This window comes from Vipera ursinii, assembly GCF_947247035.1.
Source record: "Vipera ursinii genome assembly, chromosome: 1".
Taxonomy (NCBI): Eukaryota; Metazoa; Chordata; class Lepidosauria; order Squamata; family Viperidae; genus Vipera; species Vipera ursinii.
This window is the reverse complement of record NC_139512.1, coordinates 152,980,388-152,996,352: the sequence shown is the minus strand read 5'-3', so window position 1 is coordinate 152,996,352 and position 15,965 is coordinate 152,980,388. Positions and strand designations below refer to the sequence as shown.

The 15,965-nt window shown below is 42.3% G+C and overlaps 1 protein-coding gene and 1 long non-coding RNA gene across 8 annotated transcripts in view; one reads left to right on the top strand and one right to left on the bottom strand.

Moving 5' to 3' along the window:
- Positions 1–7,160, bottom strand: part of LOC310642217 — a 62,810-nt gene extending 55,650 nt beyond the window's left edge. The window contains exon 1 of the long non-coding RNA XR_014492851.1: positions 6,979–7,160. This is a non-coding gene — a long non-coding RNA (uncharacterized lncRNA). The remainder of the gene's footprint in view (positions 1–6,978) is intronic.
- Positions 7,161–8,421: 1,261 nt separating this feature from the next.
- Positions 8,422–15,965, top strand: part of COBLL1 (cordon-bleu WH2 repeat protein like 1) — a 124,539-nt gene continuing 116,995 nt past the window's right edge. For 4 of the 7 annotated variants that reach the window (XM_083365438.1, XM_083365439.1, XM_083365441.1 and 1 more), the window contains exon 1: positions 8,422–8,882. In XM_083365438.1, coding sequence (XP_083221564.1) covers positions 8,836–8,882 — 47 coding nt within the window. In that variant the 5' untranslated portion in view covers positions 8,422–8,835. Of the gene's footprint in view, positions 8,883–9,261; positions 9,996–10,562; positions 10,719–11,582; positions 11,653–15,965 lie in introns of those variants that run through there. The other 3 variants (XM_083365444.1, XM_083365440.1, XM_083365445.1) reach the window with 3 other exon arrangements.

Genomic DNA, 15,965 nt, shown 5'->3' with positions numbered 1-15,965 from the left:
TAAGGTGTGTGGACTTCAACTCCCAGAATTCCTCAGCATTGTGTCACATTCAGATGAAATAAGCTAGGATGTAATGCAGAGTTTTTCAAAGTTGCCAAATTTGAAAAACTCTGCATTACATCCTAGCTTATTTCATCTGAATATGACACAATGCATTCGTATATGGTTCTGGGGGAAAATGTTTTTGCTTCTTTTGGATTTGCTGAATTATTGCATAATTTTGCCACTACATTGACAAAATCAGTAGATTTCTAGGGGACAAATAACTTCAAAGATCAGTTACTTAATCAACAAAGTCCTCCAATATATGATGTTTCAGTATTACATTCAATAATTGGCTGCATCATCTTTAATTACAATAACTGCAACCATATACTTCTTGTAAATAGGTAAATCTCTTACCTCCCTGGGTAGATATCGTGCACCATTTCTTCAATTCAATACTGTTTGAGAATTTATTACTATTCTGGTTGGTCACATACCTAGTTTAGACTGGATTTGGCATTTTGAGTCCTTTCCAAGGATCTCAGGCAGATGTTATTGCTTAATAGTATTACATATATCATTGCAGGATGCAAGCTGTTCAAATCTCCTTTTGCAATTTATTGGTGGTGATTTGTTCAGTGCCCTATGATGTCGATGCCTATGGTGTCCAGATGTTTTGGGATTGTATCCTAGGTGCCTACTGCTATTGTAATATTTTTGCTTCCTTCTGTTACATTCATTCCACTTCTGTTTGCAGGTCTTTGCATTTTGTGATTTTTCTCCAGTTCTTTCTCTTCTATTTTGCTGTCTCCATTATTGTTGTTGTTGTTGTTAGTTGCCTTCCTGTCCTCTACCATCTTCTGGAGTCCATTTAAGCTCACGCCTACTGCTTCAGTGACTCCATCCACCCACCTCATTCTCTGTCGTCCTTTTCTTCTCTTGCCCTCAACCTTTCCCAGCATTAGGCTCTTCTCCAGTGAGTCCTTCCTTTTCATTAGGTGGCCAAAGTATTTGAGTTTCAACTTACAGGATCTGGCCATCTAAAGAACAGTCAGGGTTGATCTCCTCTAGGACTGACCGGTTTGATCGCCTTGCAGTCCAAGGGACTCGCAGGAGTCTTCTCCAGCACCACAGTTCAAAGGCCTCAATTCTTTGGCACTCAGCCTTTCTTATGGTCCAACTTTCACAGCCATACATTGCAGCTGGGAAGACCACAGCCTTGACTATACGCACTTTTGTTGGCAGGGTGATGTCTCTGCTTTTTAGTGTGCTGTCTAGGTTTGCCATGGCTTTCCTCCCCAGGGGCAAGCATCTTTTAATTTCTTCGCTGCAGTCCCCATCTGCAGTGATCTTGGAGCCCAGGAAAATAAAATCTGTCACTACCTCCATTTCTTCCCCATCTATTTGGCAGGAATTGAGAGGGCCGGATGCCATAATCTTGGTTTTCTTAATGTTAAGTTTCAATCTCCATTATTATTGTTCTTCAATTTTTAGTTCACCTTTTTTATATGTGACCCAAATCACTGAACATACCTAACACTTTTGGTTCCTATTTTCCCCACAACACCCTGCATCAGGCTTTCCTGCCTATGGGAGAACTAGAACTCATTGTCTCCTGGTTTCTAGGCCAGCATCTTCACTATTATACTGGCTCATTAATATGAACTGCTTATTTCAAATAGGAGTCAAAAGACACCTGCTCTGCCCAATCTCTCTGGAGGAAGACAAACAATGGGAGACAGGCAGTCTCCCAAATAGTCAAGCTTTTATGCCATGAAGGGCTTTGTAAGCGATAACCAGCATCCTGAATTGCATTCAGAAGCCAGCCTGTAACCAGTACAGCTTTTGTGGAACAGTGGGGTCACATGGACATAATAAGGCATGGCTGTCGCTGCCTGTTCCGCTGCCTTTTCACATCAGCTGTATAATTGGATATGCTGATGATACCTGATCTCAAACCACTGGATGACTGTACCCAGCAGTTTTATTAAACAGAAAGGGCAAGAGCATTGAGCCTTACAGCATCCACTAACACTGACTGAAACAAGTCATAAAGGAAGAGAACCCCCCTGGATCACTTTTCAGATTTATCATGTGTCCCATATTTCCTGCAATTATAGAAAAATGCAAATGAATTTTTAAAGACTTTAACGAAAACTGACATCCATTGTGCCTGCAATCCAGAAGCCTTCCTGTGTCTCTGGGAAAGAAAACAAAATCATATATACAGGTAGTTCTCAACTTACAACCATTTGATTAGCAACTTTGAAGATACAGCAGCAAAAAAACCCCTGACTTATAACTAGTCCTCCAACTTATGACCATCCCAGCAACCACATATCACATGGGCATCTGGTAACCGGAATGAATTTATCCAGGTTACTTGATCACCATTTGCAACCTTCCCAGCTGGCTTCAGACAAGCAAAGCAGGATTCATTTAAGGACCACATGATTCACTTAACTTCCATGGCAATAAAAGTTGTAAAATCAGATGTGATTCATTTAACCACCTTGCTTAGCAGGAGAAATTCTCATCTCAATTGTTTTTGTATGTCAAGGACTACTTGTATACTGTACAATGAACTTTCAATTGTCACAGTTGACAAGGATGTTCTCCTGTATACATTGTGAATTTCCTCACAGCTTGGCATATGGATAATTCACCACTATTGCAAATATGGATATTTCATCATCAAATGATTAAAAGGAATAATGCTAATGTGACTTCTCTTGTGGGAGTTTTAAAAAAAGCATATGAAGCAGGGCAGGCAACACATCATAGTACTGTAGACATGTATTACAAGCTTTTCCTCTATATTATACTCGTATAATAACCTGCATCATATTCTTCCTGCTGACAGGAAGGGCTTTCAATAAACTATTTAACTCTCAGGGTGACTGAGAATTTCTTGGGAAAGTGACTTTGACTTTTTATAGTTGTAAGGCGGCTTCGTTCTCTACTTCTTACCCATCTTTCAGTCTCTCTGCATGTCCTGTGGACGGCTCTGCTTTCTGATCTGTAAAAGTTCTACAAAAGATATTATGATAATTTCTCTTGTGCAACAGACTGTACAACAAAAGATAGGATACTCATAAAATATGTTCTTCAGCCATTTCATCACTGAGATGAGCAAGAATCACATACACATGAAACTTTCATTAAAAAGTTCTTCCCTCTGGGACAAAAAAAAGTGACTTTTCCAATTAAAACAGGTTTAAGTAATCACAGTAAGTCTGGGCACGCTATTTAATTCTGCTCTGAAAGACAGAGGAATCCAAATAAGCAACTTTAATACATTTTTCTTCAATATAAAGTAGTTTCAGTACAGCTATTGGTCACCATATAGCTAATTTTCATTCCCACTCATCCCATTTGTTATTTCCAGGACTGTTTATCTAATACAGCTGTAGAAACCACCACCACCCCCTCTTCTTATTCTATCAGAGAACAAAATTCCAATGGAAATTCTGACATTTTCATCTTGATCTAGGCACTGGGTCTGCACAACCGAATGTGTCCAGCAATAATTTGCTTTACTGAAATGTTGTATGCTGCCCAGACTCACTTTCGGTGTGAGGGACAGCCTTATATATTTGATTAATAAATAAGTAAACTTGAAATCAGGCTGTAACTTTCCAGAAAACACCTACACTGAATAATGTATGCATTTATTGATTGATTTATAGGGCTGCCCATTTCACCTAGCTGCCTCTGAGGGGCTTGTAACAGTTAAAACGGTAATCTGAAAGGTTAAAAATGAATATAGAAACATATAAAACATCAGAAACCACTTAAAACACAAGAATAACCATGGGCAGTGACCAAAGTCCATCCTTGCATCAAACGCCTTTACAAAGCCAGTGTAAAAACTCCCCACTATTGGTAGACCGGCTGATCAAGGACAGAATGAAATGCGAAACTATACCAGAGAGATGCTAAACCTCAAGGCCATTCCCAAAACATCAGAAACGAAGGCTATTGGACACTGATGGACTCGTCAAGGGGGGAGGGCTGAGAAAAGGGGGGAAAACTAAACCTTTAGGCAGGAATACTCAGATCCAGCTTTGTTTTTGCTGTAACCACTTAACTTCAGTAAAAGAATTTTTCACTTCAAACAATGGACTTGAGGCTCTTTCTTTCCTAAATGTCTGAGTTGAGACAAGCCTGACACTAAGCATGGTCATACAGCCATGTCTTTAGGGACTTTAGGAGGTGCAATGGCACAGTGGTTAGAATGCAGTATTGCAGGCTGACTCTGCCCACTGGCAGGAGTTCGATCCTGATGGGGCTCAAGGTTGACTCAGCCTTCCATCCTTTGGAGATCAGTAAAATGGGGACCCAGATTGTTGGGGACAATATGCTGATTCTGTAAACCACTTAAAGAGTGCTGTAAAGCACTATGAAGCAGTACATAAATCTAAGTGCTATTGCTATTGCTACCTTCCTAAAGGCCGGTAGAGACAGAGCCAATCTAAGATTGGGGGGCGGGGGGGGGGGGAAGGCTGATGTCTTAGCTAGGAACTTCAGAAAAAAAAACAATTTATAGAGGGAACACTTAATAATGCAGGGCTTTCCTTATGTTGATTTATCCTGCACAGTGGAAAATTCTACTCCATTCATGTCTGTTACCAAATAGCAAGTTGAAATACCAACAAGCGTAATAAAAATAATTATTTGCCAGTTTCCTTTTATTATGTAATTCATACTATAAATATAATTTGAACAAAGACTTATTTATTCTAAAAGTAATGACTGAACTTTCAAGATGAGATTAGGTTGAGTTTTAATTTTTTTAAAGGAGTTATGCAATATCCAGACAATTAGCCATTTTGTATGATATTGTACTAGTCTCATTTAATCATACTTCAGCTGACTAAATGCAAAGCTGATCTAACATCATTTTTAGCCATGTTCATTCGTTTAATAAAAATGCAACTCTACAATAGAATGTTACTTGTGTAAAATTAAGTTAAATGTGATTAAGTTATAATTAAAAAATGAGTTGTAAGATGCACCAATTGCTTTTGACAAATTTACTACCATGTAAACCTGATTCAGAAATTCTTGGGATTGACCTGTGCCATTCTGCACAGGCAGGGCTTCTGTACATTTTAAAATTTTCAGCTTTTTAAAATGTGTGTATGCAAGTTGTCTTGAACTTATGACCACAATTGAGCCCGAAATTTATGTTGCTAAATGAGAAATTTGTTGTGAGTTTTGCCCCATTTTACAATCTTTCTTGACACATTTGTTAAATGAATCACTGCAGTTGTTAAATTGGTTGTTAAGTGAATTTGGCCTCCCCACTGCTTATCAGAAGGTTGCAAAGGAGGATCACATGACTCCGGGACATTGCAACTGTCATACATGTGATTCAGTTGTCAAGCATTCGAACGCAAATCATGTGACCATGGGGAGGCTACAACGTTCATAAGTGTGAAAAATGGTCATGTGTCACTTTCCCCCCTGCTGTTTTAATTTCAAATGGCTACTAAATGAACTGTTGTAAATCGAGGACTGTCTGTACTCCAAGTCACTTGTTATGATAATTTTGGCATTGCTAATGCTGGTTAACAGATCCTGTTGTGCTTTTTATGCAGGTAGTCCAGTGAAGTCCACAGGACCTACTTTTTGACAGCTGTTTCCCAGTGCTGAGATGAAGTGTTCTTTATCCATCTTTCACTTGCCAGAAAACAGGAAACCTGTGATCTCTGTTCTGCCTCTCTTGTCTGCTGTTCTTGTCAGGACAGTGAGGAAAATGGGAGACAATACTTCATAGACTTTGAACTCTCTGAGGGTCAGAATAAGTTCCCAAACACTACTTTAAGCGTAAGTACAGATAATGAAGGCTTAACCCTGTGTCTCAAGGGATGGGGGATGAGCTGACAGCTATGTCAAGAGGCCATGAGAAAAAAAAATGTTGCTAGGGTACGTTTGCAGCATGATTAGGAGTAACAAGGGAAAGGCCCTAAAACTTTGAGAGGCTTAAGAGATTCCCCCCTCTTCCCCAATGGTATTTAGCGTGCCTATTAGAATACAACCATCAGTTCTGTCTCTCTCTCTCTCTCTGTGTGTGTGTATATATATGTGTGTGTGTGTATATGTGTGTGCGTGTGTAAATTTTTAGGATTGCTAACAAAGAATTAAAGGGAGACTAATATGGCCATTTCAAACTCATTTGTTCTCATCAGTCAGTCAGCCATACCCTTTGTCCCGTGTTTGGGGCTAGCAAGTGTGTGTGTGTGTGTGTGTGTGTGTGTGTGTATTGCTAAAAAATAAAGGGAACACTTAAACAACACAATGTACTGTATTTAATGGTAGGATGTCTTATTTTCTGTTCCGTTTATTTTTTTGAGCAGTATATATACGCCTTCAAATCACTCTAGACTCCTGGCGATTCTCTGGACAAGTCCGGGCAATTTTCTTGGCAAAGATTTTCTAAAAGTGACTCGTCCTTGCTTTCCTAGGGCCGAGAGAAAGTACATCTGCTTTTTTTCTAGAGACAGTCTGTTCAGAGGCATCTACGATTTTTCCCCCCCTCCTAATTCCGAAAAACTAAAATCGCGCAAGATAGAAAGACCCAAGTTTATCAGAGATCCAAAATTGGCTTTGGGGCGTTGAAGGGAAGAAGAGGCAACCCTCCTTCCGGCTTTCCATCTCTCGAACGAAACTACCAAATCGAGCGAAGCCGGTACCGTTAAGGCTTTGCAGCAAAAAATAAATAAAATAAATAAAAAACAAACCTACTCGCGGGGTGGGGGGTGGGGGGTGTGGCGGCCCCCCCCGTTCCTGGCAGCGGAAAGCGGGCCGTGGCACCTTCAGCCCGGTACGTCCTGAAAGGCGGCAACCCGCTGCCGAGGAGGCCAAGCCGCTTCTTCCCAGACAGCCGAAGCCGGGAAGGAACAAGAGGTTAAACAGGAGGGTGGCCCGCGCAGGGAGCGGGGGGGGGGGATTTGGAAAGGGCCGTGCGAAAACGATCACGGGATTAACCTCTTCCGACGACCACCTGTAGGGGCTCTTTCTCAGGCCGGCTCTCTCTGTCGCGTGCCCGCGCGCCCTTTTTCCTCCCCTCTCTCCGTCCCCGGCGGCGGGAAAGGGGGCAGCTGCAGCCTCTGGCGGAAACAGCTGCTCCAGCGCTTCGCCGGGCGAAAAGCAGCTCGAGGAAGGCGGGCAGGTCGCAGAAAGGGAAACCGGGAAGCAACCAGGGAGACTTTAACTCTCCCGCCGCCCTCCCCAACCACCCCCCCCCCACAAAACCCTTGGAAGAAGAGACAGGGAGCCTTTACTCTCCCGCCGCCCTCCCAACCCCCCCCCCCCCCCCCCCCCCCCCACACACACACACACACACAACCCTTGGAAGAAGAGACAGGGAGCCTTTACTTTCCCGCCGCCCTCCCAACCCCCCCACCACACACACACACACACACACACACACAACCCTTGGAAGAAGAGACAGGGAGCCTTTACTCTCCCAACCCCCCCACCACACACACACACACACACACCCTTGGAAGAAGAGACAGGGAGCCTTTACTCTCCCTCCGCCCTCCCAACCCCCCACCACACACACACACACACACACAAACACACACACAACCCTTGGAAGAAGAGACAGGGAGCCTTTAACTCTCCCGCCGCCCTCCCAATCCCCCCCCCCACACACACACAACCCTTGGAAGAAGAGACAGGGAGCCTTTAACTCTCCCGCCGCCCTCCCAACCCACCACACACACACACACACACACACACACACACACACACACACACAGAGAACCCTTGGAAGAAGAGACAGGGAGCCTTTACTCTCCCGCCGCCCTCCCAACCCCCCACCCCCCCACACACACACCACACACACACACACAACCCTGGGAAGAAGAGACAGGGAGCCTTTGCTTTCCCGCCGCCCTCCCAACCCCCCCACCACACACACACACACACCACACACACACACACACACACAACCCTGGGAAGAAGAGACAGGGAGCCTTTGCTTTCCCGCCGCCCTCCCAACCCCCCCACCACACACACACACACACCACACACACACACACACACACACAACCCTGGGAAGAAGAGACAGGGAGCCTTTGCTTTCCCGCCGCCCTCCCAACCCCCCCACCACACACACACACACACACAACCCTTGGAAGAAGAGACAGGGAGCCTTTACTCTCCCGCCGCCCTCCCAACCCCACCACCACATACACACACACACACACAGACACAAAACCCTGGGAAGAAGAGACCACGGTGGAGCGCTCCCCCGGCAGCGCTGCTCTCGCTCGGCAGGAAAGCGCACGGTTTCCCTCTGGCGTTTGCAGCCGGGAAAGCGCCGCGTTGCCGGCTTTATTATTATTAGTATTATTATTATTCTCCGCCGTCACTCTCCCCGCCTCCCTTCCCGGCGAAGTTTTCCAAGGTGTGGTTTTCAAAGCGGCCTCCCATCCCCTCGGAGGCGCGCTGTGCCCGGCTCCCGCTGAGCTCCGCGGAAGGACCAGAAGAGCCTCAGCTTGGGCAACCGGCGTCAAGAAGCGCCTCGCCACTTGGGAGAAAGGGGGCAGGAGGGGAAGGGAGAATGTGGAGTCTCCTTTCGGGGACGCCGAAACGGCGGGAAACCAACACCGCCACCTCCAGCAGCCGCAGCAGCCCCGCCAAAGTCTAAGCTTTCGGCCGCCGCCGCCGCCGCCGGCAGCTCCGGACAGGTGAGGCGGGGAGCGGGCAGGCGGCCGCCTTGGAGCTGAGACCCCAGGCGCTTTCCTTCGCGCCCTGCAGGGGAGTAGGCGTAGTTTTGCGTTCCGCCCTCCGCCGGACTTCGGACCTGGAGCTTACGGTCGGTCTTGAAGAGAAATGGACGGTCAGACCTGCTCGGCCTCGAGCGACGTGGCTCTTGGCAGGTAAGCCAGCGCCCGCTCTCCTTCCTGGTTTTTTTCCAAAAGGGAAGTTTTGTTTTTTTTGTGTGTGTCGCCGAGAGGCCAAAGGCGAATCCGGTTGAGCAGATCCGCGAAGTTCCAACAGGTAGTAAAGTGGCTCTTACTGTTCCTCCCACCTCTTGCTGCTCTCCCCCCCCCTTCCTTAAAACAATAAAAAAAAACCTGACCTGGCTAAGACAGGGGTCTTCAAACTTGGCCCTTTTATGACTTGTGGACTTCAACTCCCAGAATTCCTCAGCCAGCTTCGCTGGCTGAGGAATTCTGGGAGTTGAAGTCCACAAGTCATAAAAGGGCCAAGTTTGAAGACCCCTGGGCTAAGAGATCGGTGCTTCACCTGGGGCAGATTTGGGGATTGATGGACCTGGGAGAGACGCTGACCTGCCGCCCTTGGGAGGGCCAGGAGCCGTCTCCTCTGCCTTGGCGGTGTTTTTGACCGGGAATGGCAAGTCTGGCTGAACTTTAGAGGAGAGAGTCTCCTAATAAAGACGCTGAGTTTCTGGATAAACGTGCATACAGTTAGTTTTATTTTATTTATTTTTTTTAATTTTAATTCCATTTATATCCTGCCCTTCTCCGAAGACTCAGGGCGGCTTACAAGCTTAGCAGTTGTATTGTGCGCCTTGCTGGAAAAGTACAAAATATGAGGACCCGAAACTTGGTTGCAAATTCAGCTGGGTTACCTGCTCCTTATTCCTTAGCAGGCTTCAGTTTTCTGTGAGGTGTGGAAACTGGGAAGAATTATTGTCAGTGCCCTGAAAGCTGCGCCTGTGTTGCCATTCACCTTTTTTTGGCAGTGGGGAATGATTATTAAAAGATTGGGGGAAGAGAAAAAAGCTCAGTTTGGAAAGCGAAGATAAGTTAGCAACCCTTGGCAGAGAGAGAGGAATGTGAGTATGGTATGCTGTGCTGGTGGAATAGTAATTCACCTTGCAAAGCATTCCTGTTAGCTTGGGTAAAACAATACACCTTAGTTCTGGAAAGGACAAGTCAGCTAAACTTGATAAAAAAAAGCTTATTGTTGGACTTCTAAGTGTTGAAAGATAGTGCCTGCCTTGTGCACCTTGAAAACAAACTTGAGTAAGTTATATGGATTTAATGTGATATTTTACAAGGACTGGGAAATCTCTCATGCAGCCTCTGAACAAGAAAATGCATTTGCATGTTAATGGAGGAAACAGGTGTGCTAATTATAACCATAAACTATTTTTTGGCTTACTGTACAGATAATTTAGTGCAAAGAAGTGCACAAGAGTATTAGATTTCTGTGTTTTATCTTCCTTGGTTGGTTTTGGGGAGAGCTATGGAAAGCTAAAACAAATGCTGTGTAACAAGGAAGTGTGAAGCATTCTTTTTGATTCACTGGAGAATTTAAACCCAAACATTATTTCAAAGGTGATAAGTTTCATAACATGCAAATTCCATCTGAACTATTTCACATGCCCTTAAATCTTGTGGGGAGAGGAGGGGAGGATAATAGAGAACATGTAGAAGTAGGGTAGTAGAAGCAAATATTTTAGAATAATATTGTAATGCAACCGTTTAAAATTGCTTAGCAATAATTTAACTAAAAGAATGTAGTATACATTTTGTGCATAGTACAAACAAATTGTTACTTCTTTGCATGAAGGCCAATATTATTTTCATTGCATTTTCCCATTTGGCTGAGTTTTTCAGTACTCCGACAATATTGTTCTTTTTTATTGGGGATATATGTGGGTCAGTTTCGGTCTCCCATCAGTTTAAGAAGACAAGAACTGCAAAGCCAAGTGGTTGTGCAAATATCATAAGTATTTGTGGAATGTATGTGTGATGCTACTATTATGAATTTCTTGTTAAGAACACCTATCAAGTTTTAATATTACGAATGTCTTAACTTATTTAGAGGGCGAGTGCTTGCTTGTTGCGCTAAAGTACAAATGCCATAAGCAAAATACCTGTTTACTCAGAGGTAAACTGCCAGGCTGCTTGATAGCAGTGCAGAAAATTTGAATTGCATAGCTGACAGAAGTACAGAAACCTTATTATAGGAACAGTGACCCCTCTGAGGATCCACATTAGCTGTTTCTGCTTCCAAGTGTCGTTTTTTGAAACTTACTGGAACGTATTAGGGATTTCTGCACTGAGAAGCTAGAAGGATGGGATCCTGCCTTTCTGGTGGGCTTTTGAGACACTGGAAAGCAGTGGGAACTTTTGCTACTTACTTCTAAGTACTTCCAAATCCAATAAGAAATTGGTGACCTTTCCTTAAGCCTTTTTTTATGCAGGGACAGGTGCTGAAAAAGCTTTCAAAGAAATTCTTAATTTCTTCACAAACAGTGCGTGTATGTGTGTTGGGGGGGATTTGTTTCTATTGTGTAGGATTGGAATATAACTGATTGGTTCTGGATTTTGAGGGTGGAGGGATGTCGCGGAAGCTGAAATGCAGTTTGGACAGACTGGGGAAGTCCTATGTTTTCTCTCTCTCTTACATTCTCGGAGAAACAGTGTAAGGAGTTAACAGTTGCACCGACTGCACTTTATGTTTGTGTACACAAAATAAAGAACAGGTAGTTCAGCACATGACAGCTTGTCAATCTGAAAATATTCTGAAACAAATAGGTGTTGTTTCTGGTGCACATACTTCTGAGCCTGAGATCTCAAGGGGGTGGTTGATCCAAGTAGTTTCCCCTCTACATACATAGTACATTGTATATTGTACTCTACAAAGTGGCTTAAACAATGAAGGCAAGTGTGAGTGAGTACTTATTTGTTTTGCAAATAATCTTACTAATCTTTTGTATGGTGCTTATGTGTAGTGTTAGTAGTAGTAGCACAAAAATTATATTTGCAGACTTCATTTTCCTGTAGATTATGATATGAATTTATTTTTTAAGCATCAGGCCGGAACCTGCTCATGTTAATAAGTAGGAAATCTGTTGGACACCAAACCTATATTAAAAGGCTCATTATGTAGAACTCTTTTTAGGTATCTGAACTATTGAAAAATTGCAGAAAAATATTAGTAATGCATGTAAGACAGAAAAAAGCCAAAATGAAGTGGGGAAATGAATCAGCTTCTTGTTTGTTGCCCATGCTTTATTACAAACTAATGCAGGGGTGTCTAACTCGCCGCATCACTTGACATGTCATGATGTATCGTGATTCCCCCCCCCTTTCTGGAGCTAGGGTGGGTGTGGCTTCCGTGGGATGCATCCGGCCCGTGGACCGTCAGTTTGACACCCCTGAACTAATGGAAAAAGGAAAATTATATTCTAAATGCTGCCTGTTTTTTTACATTCGATATGATATTAATATAGAAAGCATGTTATCTGGTTTCAGGACCAGTGTGTATATTTGAATGACCTGAAGGTGTGTTAACATTGTTCAAGGAAAGTAAAGCTGCAATGTGGGAAAGGCAATCTGGGCCCTCTAAGTACTTGGAAAATAGACCACCTGGGAACCATATGTAAAACCACCCTGATCGCCATAGAAGAAAGTACGAATTAGGCCTATATAAATCATTTGGTAGGATTTCAAACATTGGAGAGGTGTGGGAGTGCTTTGGAACATCTGCTTCTGGAGGAGTGCTCAGAGCCCTCTGAAATAACTTCCCTAGCTTTAATACAAATACTAGGACTGCATAGTACTGGATTCTGTTCCAAACAAAGTACTGAAGAGAATACAAGACTTAATATAGTACTTAACCCACAACTCTTTAAAGTAGATATTTCATGAGTCCAGGAAAAAAGTGCCACTGCTTTAAAAAGGACCAAGTAGATGCTGTAGGCTTTATTCACAAGCAGCGCATAGCCCTAGTGAACAAAACATACATATGGTTTACTATTTAGTGAATATTAGTTGTTGCCACTGCTTTGAACTTAAATTCAGATATATGGATGTCTCTTTCTTTTCTGTGTAATTTATACCTCTATCTTGACTGGGAATGCTGAAGGATCAACTCCTTCATAAAGAGATTGGATTAGGAAGAAAAGCCAATTGCAAGACAAATGACTTCTATTTATTTATTTAAAACATGTATATCTTATTTTACCATATCCTAGATAGCTACAGATGTATTTTGGATGAAACAGAAGTATATGTGGACCAGTCATTTGAACTGTATAAAATAATTTCATATGTGGGAAACACATTGAGTAAAAGATAGAAATTCAGAAAAGGATGATTAAGAATAATGACTGTATATGTAGCCTGCAAAATTAATACTTGCACCATGCCAGTGATTCCCAGCTCTGTGTATGGGAGTAGGAAAGAGTATGAGTAATTCTGTGTGCATGAAAGCTGGTATTTTACTTCCTTGATTCAAACATGTATTTTTCTGGAATCCTGCAGCTGTCTTGGGAGCCTGGAAAAATACATACCTCCTTAAGGAATCATGAACAGGTACAATGAGTATATTCACTTCATCTGTTGTAAGTTTGAAATAGTGTACACCTGTCTCCTAAATAAGCTTTTAGAGCTGTTTCTTTAAGAGGCCTGCACTGACAGAAAGTAGACATCCCTCCTTGAACGTATTGGATAGTTTTTAAGAAATGCGTTAATTCCCTTCTTTCTTTTCAGATAAAATGTTGAAAAAGAAATATTCAGTTTACTGTTGCTCCACTTTACTGCTATTTGTTTGTAGCTGTCATAGCTACTATAATGACTTGTGCTTGTAGAAAACAGAGGCCCATTGACTTGTCAGATCAACTGAATCAGCATTATCTTTTAAAGTCATAAATTAAGCAATAAATGTGTTTCCCAAGAATTTTGTCCACTCATATTAACCCTAGGTTATTCTAAATTGCTGTCCACTTTGTTTTTCAAAAAAATATTTTGATTACCGGTATAATTATTTAACTAGTAAATTTGTTCTCTTGAAATGGTTTACTGTAGCACAAGATTCCCACGCCTCTGTCGCTGAAGTAGGTTATTGGAAAAATTGTGTAATCACAAAAAGAGAGAGCAACTTCTTCTGAATGGATGTCTAAAAACATAGTAAGGTCCCATCTATATTTTGATGCAGAGATTGGTTTTAAACTGATGACAGTTTAAATGATAAGCAAATTCTTTGTTTTCCAATTATCTCTTGTAGTTTTGCCTAGAATACAGTTGTGAGACATTCTAAGCAGAACCTTTGCTCTTAATTGTATCCTTGAATTATTTTAAAAATAAATTACAATTATATTTAAATGCAGCGATGATGATTGTAAGCATCTATTCTAGTGGAGCTATAATTAGCAATTACAGAGACCACAGCATTTCAGTAAACTACTTCTTTTCTGACCACCCTCTTGTCTTGCGGACTGAATCCTAATGCTTAACAGTGTTGTTCCCTGGTATGAATCTTTAATATTGGTTACAGAGAGCTGGGCCAGTGAAAGAAAGTTGGTATATGGTAAAGTTACGTTACGAGCATCAGCTATTGGGTGGTTTAAATTATTGGATAAATTATTGGATACTGTTGAGAAAAGAGAAATATAGTATTGGTATTCCAATAGCAACAGTGCAGTTTCTGTCTAGTTTACAGATAGTCCTTGGCTTATGATCACAGTTGAGCCCATCGCTAAGCAAGACAGTTCTCAAGTGAATTTTGCCCCATTTTACGACCTTTCTTGTCACAGTTAAGTGAATTATTACAGTTGTTAACGTTAGCAACACTGTTGTTAAATGAATTTGGCTTCCCCCATTGACTTTGCTTGTCAGAAGGTTGCAAAATCTCATCGCATGACCCAAGGACTCTGCAACCGTAAATAATACATGCCAGTTGCCAAGTGTCCAGTTTTTGATCACGTGACCATGGGGATGCTGCAATGGTTGTAAGTGTGAAAAACAGTCATAAGTCACTTTTTTTCAGTGCTGTTGTAACTTTGAATGGTCACTAAACGAATGGTTGTAAATTGAGGACTATCTGTATGGGTCTATTGGTGAGGATGTGATGCATGTTTGCTAACAATTCATACATCCCCTCCACCATGATGCAATATTAAATTTATATTCCAGTATATTCCAGTATTCCCTGTCCTAGTGGACCACCATTTAAGTGTGAGCAAGCAGTATGCTGCCATTGCCAAAAAAGCCAATGCGGACCTAGGCTACATCAATAGGAGGATAGCGTCAAGACAATGAGAATTGATAATACCTCTTTACACAGTGCTGGTGAGATCATACTTGGACTACTGCATCTAGTTCTGGTCACCATGATTAAAAAAAAATGTTGAGACATTGGAAAGTGTGCAGAGACAACCAAAAGAGATGATAAGGGGTCTGGAGGCTAAATCATATGATGAACTGTTGAGGGACCTATGTCTGACCTATCAAAGAGAAGGATTGGGGGGACATGATAGCTGCCTTCCAGTACTTGAGGGGCTATCACAGAAGAAGAGGGGATTGACTTATTGTCTAGGGCAGGACAAGAAGTAATGGGTGGGAGCTTATCAAAGAGAGATACAACCTAGAAGGAGAAATTTTTTGACAGTGAGAGCAATAAATTGATGGAATAGCTTGCCTCCTGGGACTGTGTGCAGCTATCAAAAATAGACTGGACAACCATTTGCCAGGGATGTGTAAGGCTCTTGCCTTGAGCAGTGGGTTGGACTAGAAGACCTCTGAGGTCCCTTCCAATCCTATGATTCTGTGACTGAAACTAACCCGAGGAAAGCAGTAAAACTACTGAAACACAATGCTCCCAAATCCTGGGATTAGTTTAGGAGTAGCTTGGCAGACACTATCAGAACCATTTCTTCCACAGTTACCGTGCTGTCAGGGGCTTACCATACTGAGCAATAAATGCAGCACACCTGGATTCTGAAATGACACTTTCAGAATAATTAGATCTCCAGGGGAAAAAAACCCCGCATTGTTCTAAGAAATACGTACATCATGTATATTTTGTTCTCAATTTTAACAACCAACCATGAGTCAGAAAATAATTGTTTAAAACACCAAAAATAAGTTGGTTTTAAAATTTATATGCAAACCTTGAAAACTATTTTTGTCAGTTCAGATTATGCCATGATCTTACAGTGTTTTCAGATAAGGCACATTTTTTTTAGTTTGCATTCCTATATT